Source organism: Rutidosis leptorrhynchoides, chromosome 1, assembly GCF_046630445.1.
Source record: "Rutidosis leptorrhynchoides isolate AG116_Rl617_1_P2 chromosome 1, CSIRO_AGI_Rlap_v1, whole genome shotgun sequence".
Taxonomy (NCBI): domain Eukaryota; kingdom Viridiplantae; phylum Streptophyta; class Magnoliopsida; order Asterales; family Asteraceae; genus Rutidosis; species Rutidosis leptorrhynchoides.
The window spans coordinates 44,108,684-44,133,782 of NC_092333.1; the positions used below are offsets into that span (position 1 = coordinate 44,108,684).

Consider the following 25,099-nt stretch of genomic DNA (forward strand, 5'->3'; position numbering starts at 1 on the left):
CATATGTTTTCAATTTAATTAGCAAAATCAGTTAACATGATACAATAAATCAATGTAGTTAGATACACATTGTAAATTAGTCATGTATTATTTATTTATTAATTAATTAAATTAAGAATATAAATGGAAAATATGAATCAAATATAAATGGAAAATATGAATCATCTTTTGATCTAACCAATAGGAAATTTTAATATCCCAATGCCAACCACGAGCAATTCATATTCATATTTGTTTAATAGTTGAGTGTGGAAGCAGACATGACATTACTCTATTGATTTTGAATTTAATTTAATTGACAACAATAATCTATCCAACATTAAGTATATAATGAGTTGGCGTCTAGATTTAAACTACACTTAGTGGTCCATTTTGATATCCAAAAATGTCAACGTACCTGAAGATACACATCTGTAACATATCCATTTATGTACTATTTCATTCTTTAAAACGCATTCATTTTTTTAACGTTGCTGTCGAAGCAAACAATGGCGGCAACAACAGTATCCGTGGGAGTTGCAGTTAGGACGTTGTTGATCGTGTTGATGTGTTTAATGATAGCAGCCTTGGTTTATGTAATCAAGATTGGTGGTCTGGCTTCTTTCTTCGACTTTCGCGCTAGGTAATCAGATCAGTTGTGATTAAGCTTATGTTATTTCTCTAAATTGAAATGAAACATTTTACGTATAATGATTTTTGTGTCCGTTTATTTGCAGGTGGGCAATAGGTTTGTTGGCAGACTTTTCCATAAATGTTGTTGTTATTGGGGTATGAAATTCATAATTATGAAGCTAACTTATTTGTTGCTTGTCTTCCATTTAGATCAACAATGCTTAACTGTGGTTTTTAAGTTACACGAAATAAATACAGTTATACAGCACAATGTTTTGTAATAGGCTCTGCTAACTGTTAAACCACTCTGTATTTACCTTTTGAGTTTCGATGCACAATGATCTAATATTATCTTGGTGCACATTTTCTCCACTAACAATTTATTTACATTCATATAGGTCTAAAATCAACAATAAAATGTTCTGTTTGTAAATTTTAGGCATGGTGTTTCTACAAAGACTTAAGCTGGATCAAGACACTTGTTTTAGTTGTTCTGATATTTGCGGTTGGGAGGTAATCTTCTATGTGTTTATTAGATGCAATCTCCATATTATATTATATTTTAAATGCCAATTTAGCTGCTATACCCATTTTTTTACTTGTACAGTGTTGCTACTTGTGGATACATCCTTGTGCAGTTCTACAAGTTATCACCTGAAGAATTTTCCAACGAGCCCTTATATTTCGTGTTGGTGAGAAATCAGAAAAGGTAAAAAAAATTTGGGATCAAATGTATCACATGAAATAATATGTTATATTGCATATTTACTTTAAGTTCTTGTTAAATTATTTGGCTTAGGGATGTCGACGAACACACAAAGGGAATTTCTGTTGTAACTGCAAAAGTAATATTTTCTGCGCTCGGTTGCTTGATGCTTGCAGCTTTAATTTACACTGTTATTGTTGATTTATCTCACTCATATGCAGAAGGGTTCGCACCGTATGTGAATATCCTTCTTTTTAATTTTTAGATAATCACTAAATTTATGGTGGTGTTTGCGCGTTTGTTTTGGAATTGATTTTTCAACTACTTCGACTAAAACTTGGAATAACCAGTTTTTAAGTTTTATATAAATGGATTTTACTTGTGATTGATTTAGTTTCATACTAGTTGTACACGAAAGATTTTAATCAAAAAGTACAAAATAGAACTAACAATTTATCAAATGGTTAAACATTTCCATATACTCAAATGGTTTTCATGTATTTGTTTGATACAACTTCAAAGATATCACTATAAGCACCATCTCCTACCAACTACCATACATCTTGTTATATCTGATGATTATCGGAATTTGAGCATTTCTGCAACATTTTTAATAAATTCATGTTATTCTCTTTCTTATATTCATTTTTAAACTGATATTTACAAATAACAAATTTCAAACAGGTGCTTGTCGACTTTTCTTACTGATATCTACATCCATGCTGTGATATTTTCGGTACAATTCTATTCAAAACGAACTTTAGCTTTGATCAGATTTTGCACCTCTTTTAAGGGATATGTGAATGTGTCTCAGTTTTGATGTATTTAAACAAAGATCCCAAAAAACCAACATTGGGTACATTTTAAGGATTAGGTACTTATTTTGGGTTTATCATCATAACAAAAGTAATTGATATATGTTTTTAGGTGTGGATAGCTTATAAGGAATCAAGTTGGATAAATGCTTTGTTATGGATACTTTCACTTTTATGCCTAGGGAAGTAAGTATTTAGCATTTAGCATGTGTATAATTCGATAGAATGCTTATTGATCAATATTTAATAATAACTCTCTTACAGCATCATTATATGCATATACATAGTGCAACAATTGTCCTATATCGCCCCGGAGCAACCTGTATCCCTCATAATCTTCAAACATAATAGTAACAGGTAAGGCCTACAACAAAATTTGGTTATTTTAATAATCTGCAGATGGGACATGGTTGATTGCCACTTTATTTATGTGTAAAAAATGATTTAACTTGATGTATTGGTTGGTGTCTATGATATAAGTAGGGTATTGTTGCATTGGAATCTAATTAGTACTCCGTACTACATTTGTGCCAAATTAATGATTGTATTATACAAATCTTGACTATGTGTTACTGCCATCGGATGGATATCATTTCCGTATCAAAGTAATTAAAAAAGCTTGTATGCGTAATCTGTATATATGCATATTGTACGTAAGGTTAGTGGCAATGGAGACCCAAATCTATATAATTGGGTCAGCAGTCCTTTAGAGCATTTAGGTTTATTTAGGATGTGCAGTAATTTTTTACTGGTTCCAAATGAGCTAGGGACTGAACCCACCCTAGTGGTCCAGTGGTTCACCCCTTTGCACTTGTGCATTGGGATGAGGGTGGGGAGGTTTCAAGTTCGCCTCCCTCCCCTGAAAAATATCCGTGGGATTTATTTCCTGAAAGCCGGATTGCCCCGGGAAAGGTTTTACTGACCCGTATTCAGGACCCAGGTCCAACCGCCTGCCCCTCGGGATGGTTTAAGGTTCGGATCCCTGTAATGAGGTTCGGGTTTCTTGCCCGAAAGCGCGTGCGTGCGTGGCAAATGAGAGTATTCGATGCCAACAACTTTCCTTTCAAAAAAAAAAAAAAAAAAATGAGCTAGGGACTTCAACAATCTGATAGTAAATTTTTGAGTTAGTCAAAATTTGTTCTGTATTATTTTCTTTATTCAATTCTGTATTTATATTTATCCATACATTCTATATGTAATATGTATCTGTTGTTGCTTGTGACTTGTGAGTGTACCTGTACTTGAACGACGTTACACATGTATGTAACTACATAATTTATTGCTCATGTTATTTTCTATATTTCTTTCAATGATTTTCATCCTTGCAGAGATTTGCAGTCAAGTGATCCTCTATTGACAGGTGCATAATGCATAAATACAGTTTGCTGCAATTGTTTGTATTCTTTTCAGCTTATCATTTGTATAATGTATGCAACAATAAAAGACCATTGGAATCTTAATGTAATGTAAATCTGTGAATTACTTGGAATTTATGTGCACTTGCGGAGTGTTATAAATTGGCTACATGTGACAAATGGGCAGTGAATAACTTTTATTCTAAAGCCAAAATTTCACACATACATTTGATAACTATCGGTAACAGTTAGTACTTACCTTACCGGTAACCGATTATAACGAACGCCTTGATCATGACAAAATCTATGAATATCTGAATTCAGGATGAATATGCAGCATGTTTTTAATTCGAATTCCAAGTCTATTTCTTATGCTGTTATGCAAGTTAAAGTTTATAACTCAATGTAAGCTGGTTGTATTATTTTATGGCCAAGTTGCTCCAAAAGGTAAGATAAAAGCCTAATTTATTTATTTATTTATTTATTTTTATTATTATTCTTCCTCTACACTAAAAGCTACTCAATTTACGGTCGCTTGACAACCTCAAAACAACATCTACACTCCCATCCTTTTTCTTTACCAACCTTAATCACCGCCTCCCTTTCTTACTAAACCACTCACAGCGGGATCGCGGATGGACCTTCGTTGGCTCCGCCGTTGGTTCACGCCGATGCTAGCAAGCGCGGTTGGGGCGCGGTTGCTACCACCGTGGTCCAATATGCTCTGCAACGACGGATTGCAAGACGGTGGTTTAGGGATTTTTAATTACTTTCTTTCTTTGTTTTAATTAAAAATATATAAAATTAAACTGCTGCTAGTTTAGGGATTTTGGGGATTTTAGGGATTTTGAAGGATGAAGATGGGGATTTGCAGAAAAAACAGAGATATGGGGGAGATGGTTTGGGAAGGTGGGTAGGTGGGGGATAATATATTACGTAGTATTAGATTTAGATTAGATAAATATAAATATATATAAATAAATGCGGAGTACTACTAAATACTACTCCCCCGTCCCACCACAAGTGTCCACATTTCTATTTTGGGATGTCCCATTACAAGTGTCCACATTGTACTTTTAACCAATAAGAAGAGGTTATTCTGGAGAGAGAAGATTTCTGATTGGTGGAGAATAAAGTTAGTGAGATTTCCTAAAACTGTGTGCAAAAAGTAAGTGGACACTTGTAATGGGACGGAGGGAGTACGTAGATATAAACTAGTTGTAGAGCCCTCGCTTTGCGCTTGGGGCTCCGTTTTGAATGCGAGTTAAAAAAAAGTTTTGATCTATTTTGTAAAAAAGAATTTTTTTCGACATCTAACATTGAATGGTTGTTCCTTCTGTGAAAGTTGCTTTTTTTAGCGTTTGTTTTTTTTTTAAGTAAGTTGATCTATTTTGTAAAAAAGATTGTTTTTCGACATCTTTTTGATAGCATTGAAGGGTTGTTTCTTTTATGAAAGTTACTTCCTTTTTCGTTAAAGAAGGAGAAAAAAAGTTAGTTGATTTTTTTGTAAAAAAGAATTTTATTCGACATCTTTTTCTAAACATTGAAGGATTGGTTCTTTTACGAAAGTTGCTTCTTTTATCGTTTGGATAAAAAAAAACTGTAGCGCAAAAGTACTATTCAATCAGTGGTGGAAAAAATACTGTAGCGCAAATAGTACTATTCATAACAGAAAAGACAAATTTTGTCTATTAGTTAATATGTAAATAATAGATATAAATAAATTGAATAGATAAATAGATATAAATAAATTGAATAATATTATTTTTATTTATACTCACATATAAATACGGTTTATAAATAATAATAATAATAATAATAATAATAATAATAATAATAATAATAATAAAATATAAATGTGGTGTCAATGTGGTGGGTGTGATGGATGTTAGTGAATGTGGTTGGAAATGTGGTTGAAAGAAGGTGCTGAGGTGGCGCTGAGGTGGAACCAGGTGTCATGGATAAGAGTGTCTTAGGTCACTCCCTATCGTAACTAAACTATTCATCCTCTTAACCTTCCACATCAACGCCACATCAACACCAATATCCTATAACTAACTCATAACTAAACACTCACTATCATGGCTAAAACAATACTCCTCTCAATATACAACGTACAAGCAATAAAACATCAAGTCCAACAATAAAAAGCACTGGGACACGCAATTCCTATAACTCTTCCGTTAAATCTACGGTGAAAGCGGGTAACTAACGCGGGTAACTAAGTAGTGCCTATGGTTAGTTACGGGTAATGAGCGGGTAATGGGCGGATAACTAACCATAGGGGGTGGTCTTAGGAAAAAAAAAAAAAAACAGACCTTCTGTGGCGATGATGGCGATGGGCGACATGTCGGTCGACTCACTTTCACCCAACAAAAATTAGGGTTTCTCAATTACTTAATCTACTCTTGCATCCTCTTTGGTAGGTGGAAGTGAACTAAAACTCATTATTTTTCTTGATCTGTTTTTTTTTTTTTTGAACGACGATTTTTTTGGTATCAGTAGATCATTTATTTCAACGACCCTCATCATTTGCACGTAACACACACGTTCGGGCGGAAACGCGAACCCGATCGACGGTAACTGGGGAACACATCTATTCGGGCAGGGTCTGGTCCGTAAACGAATCCGTTAAAACCTCCCTATAGGTTCAATATATATCACCTAATTGGTTTAAAGAAAATAGCTGAGTATCGAACCTATAACTCTCCCATGACACAAATACATGGGAGGGACCGGCTATCCCCGCAAGTTTTTTTCTTGATCTGTTGAAATCGGGTGAAATTAGGGTTTGTTGTGTAGCAGCTATTGTGATAAGCTGTGGACTCTCTCTTTCTCGCTACACCTGATGAGGGAGAGAATAAACATACAGTACTATTCTCCTTTAAAGCCTATCAAAAATATTTTTCACTGATTCCCAATTTCATCACCTACGTCATTTCACATTTATCTATGTTTTCAATTTTAGCATTTATCTTCAGTGACATGGATCCTCAACTGACTTTCCTTTTTCTTCTATGCATGATAATATTTGTTGATTGTTACTTTGAAAAATTCTTTTGTGATTTTAACTTATATATAATGATATAAAGTAAGTATGCATTTGCTGCAAAGCCTGACTTTAATTTGATGATGATAGTGTTAAAATGATTTATTAGTGCATCGGTTTTCAACCCATATAATCAAGATAACAAAGTTTGTTGCTCTACTTTTTAAGCTATTAGAATCTTCGATTAACTTTCTATTTGATTTCGAGATGGTGTAGTTTGAGTATTGATTTCAGTACCATGGTGTTAAAATGATTAATGACATTTTTAAATCAACGTCATAAAATTTTTTAAAATTGGTAATCCTTTTTTAGTTTCAATTTGATTCTTATTTGCTGATGCATTTGTTGCAGAGCTAGCTTCTGAATGGTCTCTACATTGGTAGAGTTTACGCTTATCCAGTCATGGACGGGTTGCTAACAATCAATGCAATGGTTCATTGCATCTAGGCGTTTATAACTCGACTACGTTCTTTGAGATTCATTTTAGTTCCACCTCATTGTGATTGCAACTGTTCAGGTTAGGAAAAATATATTCAACTAATATATAAGAAAAGACTGAGACATTGGTTACTCATTATTTGCCTAAGTGGCAATATGGGCAGTTTGTGCAGGTTTGGTAACATGTCAATATGGGTACATGTTTGACACATTTGAGTTGGTTTGACTTATATCAAACATTTTTATCCAGTTTTGAATGCATAATAATAATAATAATAAATATTACTCGGAAATATAAATATAAAAGACTAAAAGAGTTAGAAAGTTAATGTGTTACCGTCAAAATGAGCCTTCAATATTTACTAACGACCAAAATAATAAATTATTGTTATTATTTGTATCTAAATTTGTGTACGAAATTCCTATTTAAGTTACTATGTGTAAACGTTCAAGGTTGTATGGTGTTAGAGTGTTTAGATATTAATCAAAATGTTTAAGCTGGTCGCTTATAAATGGAAACACCATATTGGTACTAGCTATGTCTGAAGGTATGATTCAATTTATTGATCAATCTATAGGTTTGTCCTTTATTGGTCGCCATTTGTTTAGTAACTGCTACTGTCTATTATAGTTGTTTTACTTGGTAGTAATATCATTTGGAAGTCACTTATGATTGTTGTTAACTCAACAATTAATGGAAGATTTAGCAATTGTTGATACTGGTAATGTTTATGTATTGCTTTTTGGTAATGAAAAACGTAGATGCTTCATCCAACTTGGTTTTCTGATCCGCTGATTGTCAAGGTATACTTTTTTATCTTTCTTTAACTGATAGTGAACTAAAATTGGTAGTTGCAAATATATTAATATACTATTCTGTTGTTTCAAAGTAGCATCTAACATGGCTGTAATCAACGCACATTACTACTGCAATCAGAGTATAGCAGGACTGCAATTAACGCTCAACATGGCTGTAGTTAGCACGTGTACGAACTGCAGTCAGGCACATATATGAGTTATAATCGAGCAGCATCAAGGTTGTGACGTTAGCCAAAAACTTAGAAATTTACCGGGTCAGGACAGGGTGTATTTCAGTTCTAAAATGAGAGTCCGTTTGAAACCCACATAAAATTAAACCAATCGTTGTGGTGAAAACCATACTCCCCCGGGCAGAATTTCTATGCAGAAACCCAGAAAATTACATGGTCAGTACACTAACAACATAAATACATTTGTTTACCCATGACACTAACAACAAATTTCTTTGCAGCACGCCAAATTCAATTACGCGGGAACCATTGGCCAAGTAGACAACAACATCGAGTTGTACTACCAGACACTGAACACAACCTTAGGTTTGTCTTTTTTTAACCACCCATTAGTTGTAAATTAACCTAGCCTACAAATCTTCTATACAAATTTTCCTTAGTTTTATTAGAAGATGTTATAAAAAGCATATGTGAATACTAGACAACATTCTACATGAACTATATATATTACATGATCTGAGCTTTATGTGATTTTCATGTTAACATTATAGATTAATTGGTTAGTACTAAGATTTTACATTCGAATAGCTTACTTATTTGGGTGTGAAAAAATTTAAATGTACTAATTTTGATGTAAACTATGTGTTGGTCAAAATGACAGAGTAAATTTGATTTCCTTCATTAGACTAAGAACCTTGGATTTGGTGGTACTTTTTTCCTTTGAAATTAAATGTTTAATTTGTCTGATGACAAATTTTGTAGAAATTTGTTTCATCTATCATAGAGTGGTATTATTTGCATTTTTCTTTCAGTTAATATTTAACTTTTGTGAGCTTATGTGTATGAAATTTATGTGTATATTCTTATGCAAAATAGTCCAACTTAACAATTATTATAACTCCAGGTTGATGGTATATTTAAACATTAGGGCATGGGATCTTCAAAAGAGTTAAACCCATTTTATATATAGCATCAACACTTCCACACCCTCAAACAAGGAACAAGAACAGGCAACTAATCTGCCCACCAAAAGAGTGCTTTTCCAGGAACCGAAGAACAAGAAGCCAAAAAAGAGTGACAAAGTTTGTAACAAAGCAACCTATTAGCGTAATCATTTTTGTCTATGTATAAACTTAACGCTATATACCTTTAGCAGACACCATGTTACTACACATAGCCATTTTGTGATTTTGTGTATCACCGTATTGAAGGATAAAAAAACCTCTCTTACTAAAACATTAGGAAAAATAAATCAAAACGTAGCCGCCGCAGCGCGGCCTGTACCGGTTCTAGTTTTTAAGTAAATGGAATATCTTCTTTTTCTTAGTCTACTAAAGACTTTAATTTTAACTTGGTGTTTAAAAGGCTGTGTCTTATAAAAAATAGTTACAACCCAAGTAATATCTAACATGCGTCATTTTTAAATCATTTTCTTAGTGAGTTGTAAATTCCATGTGTAACCTTCATTGTGTCATTTTTCCGGTCATTTTTTCCGATCAACAATTATGATGTGAACCATGAACCGAACCGAATCAATATAGAAAAAAAAAATCCATTGATCTTATGTAAAGAAAGTTTAAAGTCAAAACCAAAAACAGGCTTATATCTATTTCGTTCCGTCCATACTATTATATTTTGTGAGTTTTTTTAGTGAAAAAACAAAATACGATAAAAAAGAAAAGAATATAATGTAAGATATTGTATATGTAATGATAAGTATCTTACCACAAACTTGACTTCAGTGGTATGAGCTGAGATCCAACTCGGGGTACTGTCAACGCTGGTTCGATTCTCACTCCAAGTATCGAGTTTCCAACATTTGATGATAGTACCAACATCAATGCGACTTACGAAGGTCTCTGGGGGTTTTCTCAACCTTCAATAGTACTGTCAACATCATCGTGAATTGGGTTTCCTTCTAACATGTGTGGGTGACAATTCAAGTAACGTGAAGTTACATCAAGTAACGTTAAGTAACGTTAACTAACGTCAAGTAACGCTAATTAACGTTAAGTAACGTCAAGTAACGTTAAGTAACATCAAGTAACGTTAAGTTATGTCAAGTAACGTTAAGTAACGTCAAGTAATGTCAAGTAACATTAGGTCACATCAAGTAACATTAAGTAACGTCAAGTAACGTTAAGTAACGTCAAGTAACGTGAACTAACGTCAAGTAACGTTCACTAACGTCAACTAACGTCAAGTAAGGTCAAGTAATGTTAATTAACGTCAAGTAACGTCAAGTAACGTTAAGTAACGTCAAGTAACGTTAAGTAACGTGAAGTTACGTCAAGTAACGTTAAGTAACGTCATGCAACGTTAACTAACGTCAAGTAACGTTAACTAACGTTTAAGTAACGTCAAGTAACGTTAAGTAACGTCAAGTAACGTTAAGTAACGTTAGGTAACGTGAAGTAACGTTATGTAACGTTAAGTTACGTCAAGTAACGTGAAGTAACGTCAAGTAACGTTAAGTAACGTCAAGTAACATCAAGTAACGTCAAGTAACATTACGTCACGTCAAGTAACGTTAAGTAACGTCAAGTAACGTCAAGTAACGTTAAGTAACGCCAAGTAACGTTAACTAACGTCAAGTAACGTTCACTAACGTCAACTAACGTTAACTAACGTCAAGTAACGTTAACTAACGTCAAGTAACGTCAAGTAACGTCAAGTAAAGTCAAGTAACGTTAAGTAACGTGAAGTTACATCAAGTAACGTTAAGTAACGTCATGTAACGTTAACTAACTTCAAGTAACGTTAACTAACGCCAACTAACGTCAAGTAACGTTAAGTAACGTCAAATAACAATAAGTAACGTCAAGTAACGTGAAGTAACGTTAAGTAGCGTCAAGTAACATTAAGTTACGTGAAGGTACGTCAAGTAACGTCAAGTAACGTCAAGTAACATTAAGTAACATCAAGTAACATGAAGTTACATCAAGTAACGTTAACTAACGTCAAGTAACGTTCACTAACGTCAATTAACATCAACTAACGCTAAGTAACGTTAAGTAACGTCAAGTAACGTTAAGTTACGTTAAGTAACATCAAATAACGTTAAGTTGTGTCAAGTAACGTTAAGTAACGTTAAGACGTCAAGTAACGTTAAGTAACGTCAAGTAACGTTAACTAACGTCAACTAACGTCAAGTAACGTTAACTAACGTCAAGTAACGTCAAGTAACGTTAACTAACGTGAAGTTACATCAAGTAACGTTAAGTAACGTCAAATAACGTTAACTAACGTCAAGTAACGTTAACTAACATCAACTAACGTCAAGTAACAGTCAAGTAACGTTAACTAACGTCAAGTAACGTCACCTAACGTCAAGTAACGTTAAGTTACATCAAGTAACGTTAAGTAACGTTAAGTAACGTGAAGTAACGTTAAGTAACGTTAAGAAACGTTAAGTTACGTCAAGTAACGTGAAGTAACGTCAAGTAACGTCAGGTAACGTTAAGTAACATAAAGTAAAGTTAAGTTATGTCAAGTAAGGTTAAATAACGTCAAGTAACGTCAAGTAACATTACGTCACGTAAAGTAACGTTAAGTAACGTTAAGTAACATCAAGTAACGTTAACTAACGTCAAGTAACGTTAACTAACGTCAAGTAACGTTAAGTTACGTCAAGTAACGTTAAGTAACGTGAAGTTACATCAAGTAACGTTAAATAACGTCAAGTAACGTTAACTAACGTCAACTAACGTCAAGTAACGTTAAGTTACGACAACTAACGTTAAGTAACGTCAAGTAACGTGAAGTAACGTTAAGTAACGTGAAGTAACGTTAAATTACGTGAAGTAACGTTAAGTAACATTAACTAACGTCAAGTAACGTTAAGTAACGTCAAGTAACGTTAAGTTACGTCAAGTAACGTTAAGTAACGTTAAGTTACGTCAAGTAACGTCAAGTAACGTTAAGTAACATCAAGTAACATCAAGTAACATCAAGTAACGTCAAGTAATGTTAAGTAACATCAAGTAACGTGAAGTTACATCAAGTAACGTTAAGTAACGTTAACTAACGTCAAGTAACGTTAACTAACGTCAACTAACGTCAAGTAACGCTAAGTAACTTCAAGTGACGTCAAGTAACGTTAAGTTACGTTAAGTAACGTCAAGTGACGTCAAGTAACGTTAAGTTACGTTAAGTAACATCTAGTAACGTTAAGTTATGTCAAGTAACGTTAAGTAACATCAAGTAACGTCAAGTAACATTAGGTCACATCAAGTAACGTTAAGTAACGTCATGTAACGTTAAATAACGTCAAGTAACGTCAAGTAACATGAACTAACGTCAAGTAACGTGAACTAACGTCAAGTAACATTAACTAACGTCAACTAACGTCAAGTAACGTCAAGTAACGTCAACTAACGTCAAGTAACGTCAAGTAACATCAAGTAACGTTAAGTAACGTCAAGTAACGTTAAGAAACGTGAAGTTACATCAAGTAACGTTAAGTAACGCCATGTAACGTTAACTAACGTCAAGTAACGTTAACTAACGTCAACTAACGTCAAGTAACGTTAAGTTACGTCAAGTAACGTTAAGTAACGTCAAGTAACTTGAAGTAACGTGAAGTAACGTTAAGTAATGTCAAGTAGCTTTAAGTTACGTTAAGTAACATCAAGTAACGTTAAGTTACGTCAAGTAATGTCAAGTAACGTTAAGTAACGTGAAGTAACGTTAAGTTACGTCAAGTAACGTGAAGTAATGTCAAGTAACGTCAAGTAACGTTAAGTTACGTTAAGTAATATCAAGTAACGTTAAGTTATGTCAAGTAACGTTAAGTAACGTCAATTAACATCAAGTAACATTAGGTCACATCAAGTAACGTGAACTAACGTCAAGTACATTAACTAACGTCAACTAACGTCAAGTAAGGTCAAGTAACGTTAACTAACGTCAAGTAACGTCAAGTAACGTCGAGTAACGTTAAGTAACGTTAACTAACGTCAAGTAACGTTAACTAACGTTTAAGTAACGACATGTAACGTTAAGTTACGTGAAGTAACGTGAAGTAACGTTAAGTAACGTCAAGTAACGTTAAGTTACGTCAAGTAACGTTAAGTAACGTTAAGTTACGTCAAGTAACGTGAAGTAACGTCAAGTAACGTCAAGTAACGTTAAGTAACATCAAGTAACGTTAAGTTATGTCAAGTAACGTTAAGTAACGTCAACTAACGTCAAGTAACGTCAAGTAACGTCAAGTAACATTACGTCACGTCAAGTAACGTTAAGTAACGTCAAGTAACGATAAGTAACGTTAAGTAACGTCAAGTAACGTTAACTAACGTCAAGTAACGTTCACTAACGTCAACTAACGTCAAGTAACGTTAACTAACGTCAAGTAACGTCAAGTAACATCAAGTAACGTTAAGTAACGTCAAGTAACGTTAAGTAACGTGAAGTTACATCTAGTAACGTTAAGTAACGTCATGTAACGTTAACTAACGTCAAGTAACGTTAACTAACGTCAACTAACGTCAAGTAACGTTAAGTAACGTCAAGTAACAATAAGTAACGTCAAGTAACGTGAAGTAACGTAAAGTAGCGTCAAGTAACGTTAAGTTACGTGAAGGTACGTCAAGTAATTTCAAGTTACATTAAGTAACATCAAGTAACATGAAGTTACATCAAGTAAAGTTAACTAACGTCAAGTAACGTTCACTAATGTCAACTAATGCTAAGTAACGTTAAGTAACGTCAAGTAACGTTAAGTTACGTTAAGTAACATCAAATAACGTTAAGTTATGTCAAGTAACGTTAAGTAACGTTAAGACGTCAAGTAACGTTAAGTAACGTCAAGTAACGTTAACTAACGTCAAATAACGTCAAGTAACGTTAACTAACGTTAAGTAACGTCAAGTAACGTTAAGTAACGTCAAGTAACGTTAAGTAACGTGAAGTTACATCAATTAACGTTAAGTAACGTCAAATAACGTTAACTAACGTCAAGTAGCGTTAACTAACGTTAACTAACGTCAATTAAAGTCAACTAACGTCAAGTAACCGTCAAGTAACGTTAACTAACGTCAAGTAATGTCAAGTAACGTTAAGTAACGTTAAGTTACATGAAGTAACATTAAATAACGTTAAGTAACGTTAAGTTACCTCAAGTAACGTTAAGTAACGTGAAGTTACGTCATGTAACGTTAACTAACGTCAAGTAACGTTAACTAACGTTTAAGTAACGTCAAGTAACGTTAAGTAACGTGAAGTAACGTTAAGTTACATCAAGTAACGTTAAGTAACGTTAAGTAACGTTATGTAACGTGAAGTAACGTTAAGTAACGTTATGTAACGTGAAGTAACGTTAAGTAACGTTTAGTTGTAACATCCCGCCTTTTTCCATTTACTTTTCCGTTTAACTATTTAAGTTCCGTTATATGTTTATAACACATCTCGTTAATACGCGTTTGAATTATCTCGTTTAGGTAATTCCCGTACCCGTTTCCTAAGTTGAGGGACTAAAGTTGCCAAATGGAGAAAGAGATGACTAGGTCAACTAGTCAACTCTTTCCTCTCCATTCATTTTATCACCTCCCAAATAATACTTCACCCTTTTTCTCTCAAAACCCTCAAACCTTCAATCATCATCCAAATTCGTTCAAGAAGGATTCGATCAAAACAAATTGCATATTTGAACTCCTCGTGATCTCCTCTTCGTTTCCATACCGATTTCATCAATTTTGGGTAACTTTCTAAAATCACTAATTCTTGTGTTCTTGAGATTTTTAAGTTATAAGGTTGTTAATTAGTGTCTATGGCTCGAGTCTAGTTTGTTTATGTGATTTATATGCTCGATCTCGTTGTTTTAGTGTAACTAGCATGAACTTGAATTTTGGTGTGTTGATCTTGAAATTTGAGTGTTCATATGTTGTTTGATGCTAAGAGATCATGTTTTAATTGTGTTTCTAGTGTTACTAGCTTCATTATGATGTATAGTTTGATTAATGAAACCTCCTAAACTTGATTATGAAATTTGGTGAATTTAGATTAAGGTTTCATGAACTTAAAATGGACTTTTAATGATTTGAATGACATGGAATGTTAGTTGTAAGTGTTAGGTTGTGTTGTATGCTTAATTACCTTCAAAACGGCATATCATATGTATAAATTGGATTCCCGAAACTTAAATTAAAATTGATAAACTTGAAACTTGAAAATAAACCTCTATTGATCGCTTGACGGGATTTCGGTTATAGTATATGATGTTTTTGCTTGATGAAAAGTGCTTAGTTGCGTTCCTTGTCGAAAGAGCTTTCCGATGATATAAACTACATGTTCTAATTGTTCGCGGTTTGTAAAATGTGTTGGTTTGTGTTTTGGTTCGTGCAATTGAGAAATTCAGCAAACAGGGCCTGTAAGGCATTTGGGACGCCGTCCAGATACTTGGGACGCCGTCCCACCATTTGAACCTAGACGCCGTCTAGGATGGCAGGACGCCGTCCCACCCTTCATTGTGGGACGCCGTCTAGCTCTTTGGGACGCCGTCCCATTGTGCTAAAACTGACTGTTCGCCTTGGTCATTTGACATGAAAATGTTTGCTATGCTACGGACCTCCGATTAACATGAAACTTGGCCAACATGCTCATATATGATTATATAACTTAGAAAAATTGTCGGATATCCAACCCGACCCCGTTGACTTTTCTGTTGACTTTGACCCGACCAAGTTGACTTTTAATCAAACTTAACCAAATACTTGTGCAATCGTTCTAACATGTTTTTATACTTGTACCTTGCATGAAACATGACAACTTGACTCACATGCTACATTATTGAGTCGTAACGAGCCATAGGACTAATTGAACATCTTTGACCTATCGTGTTTACCGTTATTGATACGACCTATTGTTTAGGTCAAGACTAGCATTGTTCTTTGCACACATTTACTTGTCGAAGTACTTTACTACTCGTACACTCAAGGTGAGATCATAGTCCCACTTTTACTCTTTTTGAACTTACATTTGGGATGAGAAAACATAAACATTTCTTTTACTAAGTGAACACAAGTACAGGAAAACAAACATTCTACATACGAGTTTAGAACAAAATCCTCAATTCGATTATCATTAGTTACACTTGCCGGGTGTAAGCGAGAACTTATGTTGTATGGATCCATATGGGTTTGACAAACCCTCATTCAAACGGTTCGCTACCGTTTACGAATGAAATATATTTTCGAGAAACAGTGTATGTTCTAGCACTAAGTGATGGGGTTCAATGGAAGGAAATGTTAAGCATTGATAATTGGGTGCTCGTGAAACAAACTTTTGGAATGTATTACTATTATTTCATTGATGCAAATCTTGTGGTTCACTTGTACTTACTTACTTAAACCTATGATTTCACCAACGTTTTCGTTGACAGATTTCTATGTTTTTCTCAGGTCCTTGAACGATACATGATACATGCTTCCGCTCATTATTTGATACTTGCATTGGATGTCGAGTATATGTGCATTTCATGGAGCGTCTTTTGACTTTACTTTAAACCATGTCGCCTAGATTTCATTCGTATTATAACGTTGTAACTTAACTATTGGTTGAACAATTCTTGTAAACTTTGGGAACAATCTTTATTATGAAATGAAGGCGACATATTTTGGTCAAACTTTGTCTTAAAGACTTATGACCACGTAACGGGACCTAAGTAGACGGCGCCGTCAAACATGGTTTGGTCGGGTCGCTACAGATGGTATCAGAGCGTTGGTTGTAGGGATTTAGAGTTCATTGGTGTCAACCCCGAGTCATAGGGTACATTAGTGAGTCTAGACTACAACCGGCATATAGACTTGAAGTAGGAATTACTTGACTACTTGTGCATTTATACTCGAACGCTTCTACTCATACCTACTCTTAGTTCATCTTAATCTCACGTTGTTTAATTTGATCGACGCGCCACCTTGACTATATGAAATGATGTCGAATGCACATATGAATCAGGGTAATATAATTTCCGGGATTATATTACGGTGACTCATATGAACGTTCCGACATTATGACATAAAGAATTTAAGGCGAGTCGAGGAAAAACTTCTCTTTATCTTTATTCTATATCACGGTTAGTATTATTGAGAATACTAATCAATGATATTCTTGTGTCTTGAAGGAACAATGGCTCCTCGTCGTGTACGCCGCAATGAAACTCCTGAACAAGCTCTCGAACGAATGATAGCAACCGCCGTAGATGCGGCCATGGCCGGTCACTCATCCAACAACAATAATAATAACAACCACAATAACAACAACAACAACAACAACAATGGAGCCGGAAACTCAAACGAGGGATGCTCCTATAAAGCTTTCATGGGATGCAAACCTCACACTTTTGATGGAACCGGGGGACCGGTCGTGCTCACCCGATGGTTTGAGCAAACGGAAGCCGTCTTTAGCATAAGCGGTTGTCGGGACCAAGACAAGGTCAAATACTCCACTCACACTTTCTCCGGAATTGCTCTAACATGGTGGAACACCTATGTTCAATCGGTGGGTACCGATGAAGCTCATGCCCTCTCTTGGGCCGATCTAAAGGAAAAGATGATTGTTGAATATTTTCCGCGCGAAGAAACCCGAAAACTTGAGGAAGAACTAAGAGCTTTGAAAGCGGTCGGAAACGATCTTAAAGCTTATAATCAACGCTTCGCCGAACTATCCTTGATGTGTCCTAATCTTGTTAACCCCGAATCTCAAAGGATTGAGCTCTACATGCTCGGTCTTCCAAAAAGCATCAAACAAGGGGTGATGTCATCCAAACCCACTACTCATCAAGCCGCTATGAACATGGCTCGCCAACTAATTGAAACGGTTGACGAAATCGTAGTTCCGGCACCTAAGGCCGAGGATAAATCGGGCGGCAACAAAAGAAAGTGGGAACCCTCCCAATCAAGCAACAACAACTTTGCCAAGAAATCCTTCACTTTCGACGGCAAGAAGGGTTATGCCGGGAACCTACCTCTTTGCAACAAATGCAACAAACATCACTTTGGTGAATGTGGCAAGTTAATTTGCCACCGGTGCCAAGGAGTTGGTCATAAGGCCAACGATTGTAAAAGTGCCACTCCCGTTGCTCGAAAGTGGCCCAATGCACCAAAGACGGGCACTTGTTACGAATGTGGTCAAACGGGTCATTATAGAAATGCATGCCCGAAAAGGAAAGATAACACCAATACGCGCGGCCGAGCTTTCAACATCAACACCGAGGAAGCCCGGGATGACACTGAACTAGTCACGGGTACGTTTCTTCTCAACAATTCTTATGTCTCTTGCTTATTCGATTCGGGTGCCGATAAATGCTTTGTATCCGAGACTTTGACTCATTCTTTTAGCACTCCACCTCTTCCATTAGATACCGCTTATACCATTGAAGTGGCTAACGGGAAACTATTAAGTGCCAACACATATTACCGAGGGTGTACGATAAACATTTTGGGTAAGGAATTTGAAATTGACTTGATACCCATGGAACTAGGAAGCTTTGATGTAATAATCGGTATGAATTGGTTAGCCAAAACGAAATCTCACATCCTTTGTGATCTTAACGCAATCCGAATTCCTATCGAGAATGGTGAACCTTTGATTGTTTATGGCGATAAGAGTTGCACCAGACTCAACCTCGTTTCGTGCCTTAAAGTTAGAAAACTGCTCCGTAAGGGTTGTTTTGCGATCCTTGCCCACGTTAAGAAAGTCGAGTCCGATGATAAGCATATCGATGATGTGCCAATTGTTAGTGACTATTCCGATGTATTTCCCGACGAATTGCCGGGTCTTCCGCCTCATCGACCGGTTGAATTCCAAATCGATCTTATTCCGGGGGCCGCACCCGTAGCACGTGCACCATATAGACTCGCCCCATCCGAAATGCAAGAATTGCAAAGTCAAATCCAAGAACTACTTGATCGTGGTTTTATCCAACCTAGCCATTCACCTTGGGGCGCTCCTATTTTGTTTGTTAAAAAGAAAGACGGATCCCTACGAATGTGCATTGATTATCGTGAACTAAATAAATTGACGGTTAAGAACCGATATCCTCTTCCTCGCATCGATGACCTCTTTGATCAACTACAAGGGTCTTGTGTATATTCGAAAATCGATCTCCGCTCGGGTTATCATCAATTGAGGGTTAAGGGGGAAGATGTCTCCAAAACCGCTTTCCGAACTCGTTATGGTAGTTATGAATTCCTTGTCATGCCATTTGGTCTCACTAACGCACCGGCGGTGTTCATGGATCTTATGAACCGCGTGTGCAAACCGTATCTTGACAAATTCGTTATCGTGTTCATCGATGATATTTTAGTCTATTCAAAAAGCGAAGAAGAACACGAGGAACACCTCCGACTTGTGCTTGAACTTTTAAGACAAGAACAACTCTATGCCAAATTCTCCAAGTGTGAATTTTGGTTAAAGGAAGTTCAATTTCTTGGTCATGTTGTAAGTGATCAAGGTATTAAAGTCGATCCCACGAAAATCGAAGCCATTAGTAAATGGGAGACTCCTACTACTCCTACTCACATTCGTCAATTTTTGGGTCTCGCCGGGTACTATCGTAGATTCATCGAAAATTTCTCTTTGGTTGCACGTCCTCTAACCGCATTGACTCACAAGGGAAAGAAATTCATTTGGGCGACCGAACATGAATCCGCATTCCAAATCTTGAAAACGAAGCTAACCACCGCTCCTATCTTGTCACTTCCCGAAGGCAATGATGACTTTGTTGTATATTGCGATGCCTCAAAACATGGTTTTGGGTGTGTATTGATGCAACGAACGAAAGTCATTGCTTATGCTTCTCGACAACTCAAAATTCATGAACGAAACTACACGACGCATGATCTCGAACTCGGAGCCGTTGTCTTTGCACTTAAAATGTGGAGACACTATCTTTATGGAACCAAGAGTACTATCTTTACCGACCACAAAAGTCTCCAACACATTTTCGATCAAAAGCAACTAAACATGAGACAACGAAGGTGGATTGAAACCTTAAACGATTACGATTGCGAGCTTCGTTACCATCCCGGGAAGGCAAATGTAGTAGCCGATGCCTTAAGTCGAAAAGAAAGAGCGGTGCCTCTCCGTGTCCGAGCTTTAAACATCACCATTCACACCAACCTTAATAGCCAAATTCGGGTAGCCCAAGATGAGGCTCTCAAGGATGAAAACATCTCTCTCGAACACTTGAACGTCCTCACCTCTCGATTCGAAGTTAAAGAAACCGGACTCCGATATTTCGCCGGAAAAATTTGGGTGCCTAGTTATGGGGATCTACGAAGCCTTATTTTAGATGAAGCCCATAAGTCACGATACTCGATTCACCCCGGTGCCAATAAGATGTACCACGACCTTAAACAACTATATTGGTGGCCGAACATCAAAAGGGACGTAGCTACTTATGTTTCCAAGTGTTTGACATGTTCCAAAGTCAAGGCCGAACACCAAAGACCGTCCGGATTACTTCAACAACCCGAGATCCCGCAATGGAAGTGGGAAGGGATAACGATGGATTTTATCACCAAGCTACCAAAAACGACGGGCGGTTATGATACCATTTGGGTTATTGTTGACCGTCTCACCAAATCCGCACACTTCCTTGCCATGAAAGAAACGGACAAAATGGAGAAACTTGCACAACTTTACATTAAGGAGATCGTAGCCCGACACGGTGTACCTTTATCGATTATCTCCGACCGAGATGGTCGTTTCGTTTCTAGATTTTGGCGTACATTGCAAGAAGCGTTGGGAACACGTTTAGACATGAGCACCGCATATCATCCTCAAACCGATGGACAAAGCGAACGTACAATTCAAACCTTAGAGGACATGTTACGAGCTTGCGTGGTTGATTTCGGAAAAGCTTGGGACAAGCACTTACCTCTCGCCGAGTTCTCTTACAACAATAGTTATCACGCGAGTATTAAAGCCGCACCTTTTGAAGCGCTATATGGCCGCAAATGTCGTTCACCTCTTTGTTGGGCCGAGGTAGGCGACGTGCAAATCACCGGACCCGAACTCATTCACGAAACCACCGAGAAAATCGTTCAAATCCGAGATAGGCTTAGGACGGCCCGAAGTCGTCAAAAGAGCTATACCGACAAACGACGCAACGATCTTGAATTTCAAGTCGGTGACCGAGTAATGTTAAAAGTCGCACCTTGGAAGGGTGTAATCCGTTTTGGGAAACGCGGGAAGCTAAATCCGCGGTATATTGGTCCTTTCGAAATCTTGGAGCGTATTGGAACCGTTGCTTATCGTTTAGATCTTCCGCCTCAATTGAACTCCGTTCATCCTACCTTCCATGTATCTAACTTGAAAAAGTGTCTTGCCGAACCCGATATCGTCATCCCTCTCGAAGAACTTACTATTGATGACAAACTTCATTTTGTGGAGGAACCGGTTGAAATTGTGGACACCTCCGTCAAGACATTGAAACAAAGCCGAATCCCGATTGTCAAGGTTCGTTGGAATGCCAAAAGAGGACCCGAGTTTACTTGGGAAAGACAAGATCAAATGCAAAGGAAGTATCCTCATCTATTCGTGAATTCGGAAACGCAAGATCTCGAGGAAGAAACAACGACTACTACGCCTACTTAAATTTCGGGACGAAATTTCTTTTAAGGTGTAGGTAATGTAACATCCCGCCTTTTTCCATTTACTTTTCCGTTTAACTATTTAAGTTCCGTTATATGTTTATAACACATCTCGTTAATACGCGTTTGAATTATCTCGTTTAGGTAATTCCCGTACCCGTTTCCTAAGTTGAGGGACTAAAGTTGCCAAATGGAGAAAGAGATGACTAGGTCAACTAGTCAACTCTTTCCTCTCCATTCATTTTATCACCTCCCAAATAATACTTCACCCTTTTTCTCTCAAAACCCTCAAACCTTCAATCATCATCCAAATTCGTTCAAGAAGGATTCGATCAAAACAAATTGCATATTTGAACTCCTCGTGATCTCCTCTTCGTTTCCATACCGATTTCATCAATTTTGGGTAACTTTCTAAAATCACTAATTCTTGTGTTCTTGAGATTTTTAAGTTATAAGGTTGTTAATTAGTGTCTATGGCTCGAGTCTAGTTTGTTTATGTGATTTATATGCTCGATCTCGTTGTTTTAGTGTAACTAGCATGAACTTGAATTTTGGTGTGTTGATCTTGAAATTTGAGTGTTCATATGTTGTTTGATGCTAAGAGATCATGTTTTAATTGTGTTTCTAGTGTTACTAGCTTCATTATGATGTATAGTTTGATTAATGAAACCTCCTAAACTTGATTATGAAATTTGGTGAATTTAGATTAAGGTTTCATGAACTTAAAATGGACTTTTAATGATTTGAATGACATGGAATGTTAGTTGTAAGTGTTAGGTTGTGTTGTATGCTTAATTACCTTCAAAACGGCATATCATATGTATAAATTGGATTCCCGAAACTTAAATTAAAATTGATAAACTTGAAACTTGAAAATAAACCTCTATTGATCGCTTGACGGGATTTCGGTTATAGTATATGATGTTTTTGCTTGATGAAAAGTGCTTAGTTGCGTTCCTTGTCGAAAGAGCTTTCCGATGATATAAACTACATGTTCTAATTGTTCGCGGTTTGTAAAATGTGTTGGTTTGTGTTTTGGTTCGTGCAATTGAGAAATTCAGCAAACAGGGCCTGTAAGGCATTTGGGACGCCGTCCAGATACTTGGGACGCCGTCCCACCATTTGAACCTAGACGCCGTCTAGGATGGCAGGACGCCGTCCCACCCTTCATTGTGGGACGCCGTCTAGCTCTTTGGGACGCCGTCCCATTGTGCTAAAACTGACTGTTCGCCTTGGTCATTTGACATGAAAATGTTTGCTATGCTACGGACCTCCGATTAACATGAAACTTGGCCAACATGCTCATATATGATTATATAACTTAGAAAAATTGTCGGATATCCAACCCGACCCCGTTGACTTTTCTGTTGACTTTGACCCGACCAAGTTGACTTTTAATCAAACTTAACCAAATACTTGTGCAATCGTTCTAACATGTTTTTATACTTGTACCTTGCATGAAACATGACAACTTGACTCACATGCTACATTATTGAGTCGTAACGAGCCATAGGACTAATTGAACATCTTTGACCTATCGTGTTTACCGTTATTGATACGACCTATTGTTTAGGTCAAGACTAGCATTGTTCTTTGCACACATTTACTTGTCGAAGTACTTTACTACTCGTACACTCAAGGTGAGATCATAGTCCCACTTTTACTCTTTTTGAACTTACATTTGGGATGAGAAAACATAAACATTTCTTTTACTAAGTGAACACAAGTACAGGAAAACAAACATTCTACATACGAGTTTAGAACAAAATCCTCAATTCGATTATCATTAGTTACACTTGCCGGGTGTAAGCGAGAACTTATGTTGTATGGATCCATATGGGTTTGACAAACCCTCATTCAAACGGTTCGCTACCGTTTACGAATGAAATATATTTTCGAGAAACAGTGTATGTTCTAGCACTAAGTGATGGGGTTCAATGGAAGGAAATGTTAAGCATTGATAATTGGGTGCTCGTGAAACAAACTTTTGGAATGTATTACTATTATTTCATTGATGCAAATCTTGTGGTTCACTTGTACTTACTTACTTAAACCTATGATTTCACCAACGTTTTCGTTGACAGATTTCTATGTTTTTCTCAGGTCCTTGAACGATACATGATACATGCTTCCGCTCATTATTTGATACTTGCATTGGATGTCGAGTATATGTGCATTTCATGGAGCGTCTTTTGACTTTACTTTAAACCATGTCGCCTAGATTTCATTCGTATTATAACGTTGTAACTTAACTATTGGTTGAACAATTCTTGTAAACTTTGGGAACAATCTTTATTATGAAATGAAGGCGACATATTTTGGTCAAACTTTGTCTTAAAGACTTATGACCACGTAACGGGACCTAAGTAGACGGCGCCGTCAAACATGGTTTGGTCGGGTCGCTACATTAGTTATGTCAAGTAACGTCAAGTAATGTCAAGTGACGTGAAGTAACATCAAGTAACGTTAAGTTATGTCAAGTAACGTTAAGTAACGTCAAGTAACGTCAAGTAACATTACGTCACGTCAAGTAACGTTAAGTAACGATAAGTAACGTTAAGTAACGTCAAGTAACGTTAAGTAACGTCAAGTAACGTTAACTAACGTCAAGTGACATTAACTAACATCAAGTAACGTTAACTAACGTCAACTAACGTCAAGTAACGTCAAGTAACGTGAAGTTACATCAAGTAACGTTAAGTAACGTCAAATAACGTCAAGTAACGTTAATTAACATCAACTAACGTCAAGTAACCGTCAAGTAACGTTAACTAACGTCAAGTAACGTCAACTAACGTCAAGTAACGTTAAGTTACGTGAAGTAACGTTAAGTAACGTTAAGTAACGTTAAGTAACATTACGTCACGTAAAGTAACGTTAAGTAATGTTAAGTAACGTCAAGTAAGGTTAGGTAACGTCAAGTAACGTCAAGTAACATTACGTCACGTAAAGTAACGTTAAGTAATGTTAAGTAACGTCAAGTAACGTTAACTAACGTCAAGTAACGTTCACTAACGTTAACTAACGTCAAGTAAAGTTAAGTTACGTCAAGTAACGTTAAGTAACGTGAAGTTACATCAAGTAACGTTAACTAACGTCGAGTAACGTTAACTAACGTCAACTAAAGTCAAGTAACGTTAAGTTACGTCTTGTAACGTTAAGTAACGTTAAGTAACTTGAAGTAACGTTAAGTAACGTCAAGTAACGTTAAATTACGTGAAGTAACGTTAAGTAACATTAACTAACGTCAAGTAACGTTAATTAACGTCAAGTAACGTTAAGTTACGTCAAGTAACGTTAAGTTACGTCAAGTAACGTTAAGTAACGTTAAGTTACATCAAGTAACGTCAAGTAACGTTAAGTAACATCAAGTAACATCAAGTAACTTCAAGTAACGTTTAGTAACATAAAGTAACGTGAAGTTACATCAAGTAACGTTAACTAACGTCAAGTAACGTTCACTAATGTCAACTAACGTCAAGTAACGCTAAGTAACGTTAAGTAACGTTAAGTTATGTCAAGTAACGTTAAATAACGTCA

The 25,099-nt window shown here is 36.3% G+C and overlaps 1 protein-coding gene and 3 long non-coding RNA genes across 7 annotated transcripts; all 4 read left to right on the forward strand.

The window, feature by feature from the left end:
- The first annotated feature begins 488 nt into the window (after positions 1–488).
- On the forward strand, positions 489–3,579 carry LOC139863979 (uncharacterized). The gene is made up of 9 exons (XM_071852596.1): positions 489–622; positions 717–768; positions 1,052–1,125; positions 1,220–1,321; positions 1,412–1,552; positions 2,003–2,054; positions 2,246–2,319; positions 2,398–2,490; positions 3,462–3,579. The coding sequence occupies exons 1-9, from the start codon at positions 489–491 to the stop codon at positions 3,499–3,501; spliced, it is 762 nt and encodes a 253-aa protein (XP_071708697.1). The 3' UTR covers positions 3,502–3,579.
- A 3,313-nt stretch (positions 3,580–6,892) lies between these two features.
- Positions 6,893–9,268, forward strand: LOC139859337 (uncharacterized). 4 transcript variants are annotated; one of them, XR_011763135.1, is made up of 5 exons: positions 6,893–7,054; positions 7,738–7,779; positions 7,869–8,180; positions 8,246–8,330; positions 8,869–9,268. It is a non-coding gene; the product is annotated as an uncharacterized lncRNA (long non-coding RNA). The 4 variants fall into 4 exon arrangements; XR_011763133.1 differs by having other exon boundaries at positions 6,893–7,779; XR_011763134.1 differs by having other exon boundaries at positions 7,738–8,180.
- A 5,216-nt stretch (positions 9,269–14,484) lies between these two features.
- On the forward strand, positions 14,485–16,563 carry LOC139859346 (uncharacterized). The gene is made up of 3 exons (XR_011763136.1): positions 14,485–14,663; positions 15,834–15,900; positions 16,364–16,563. It is a non-coding gene; the product is annotated as an uncharacterized lncRNA (long non-coding RNA).
- A 5,220-nt stretch (positions 16,564–21,783) lies between these two features.
- Positions 21,784–23,862, forward strand: LOC139859352 (uncharacterized). The gene is made up of 3 exons (XR_011763137.1): positions 21,784–21,962; positions 23,133–23,199; positions 23,663–23,862. It is a non-coding gene; the product is annotated as an uncharacterized lncRNA (long non-coding RNA).
- Positions 23,863–25,099: the final 1,237 nt, after the last annotated feature.

Bases quoted from the DNA above. Each gene is read 5' to 3' on its own strand.
- LOC139863979 (XM_071852596.1), top strand. From the start codon at position 489: ATGGCGGCAACAACAGTATCCGTGGGAGTTGCAGTTAGGACGTTGTTG. The intron at 1,126-1,219 runs GTAATCTTCTAT...TTACTTGTACAG, and splicing joins CTGATATTTGCGGTTGGGAG to TGTTGCTACTTGTGGATACA. The intron at 2,491-3,461 runs GTAAGGCCTACA...TCATCCTTGCAG, and splicing joins TTCAAACATAATAGTAACAG to AGATTTGCAGTCAAGTGATC.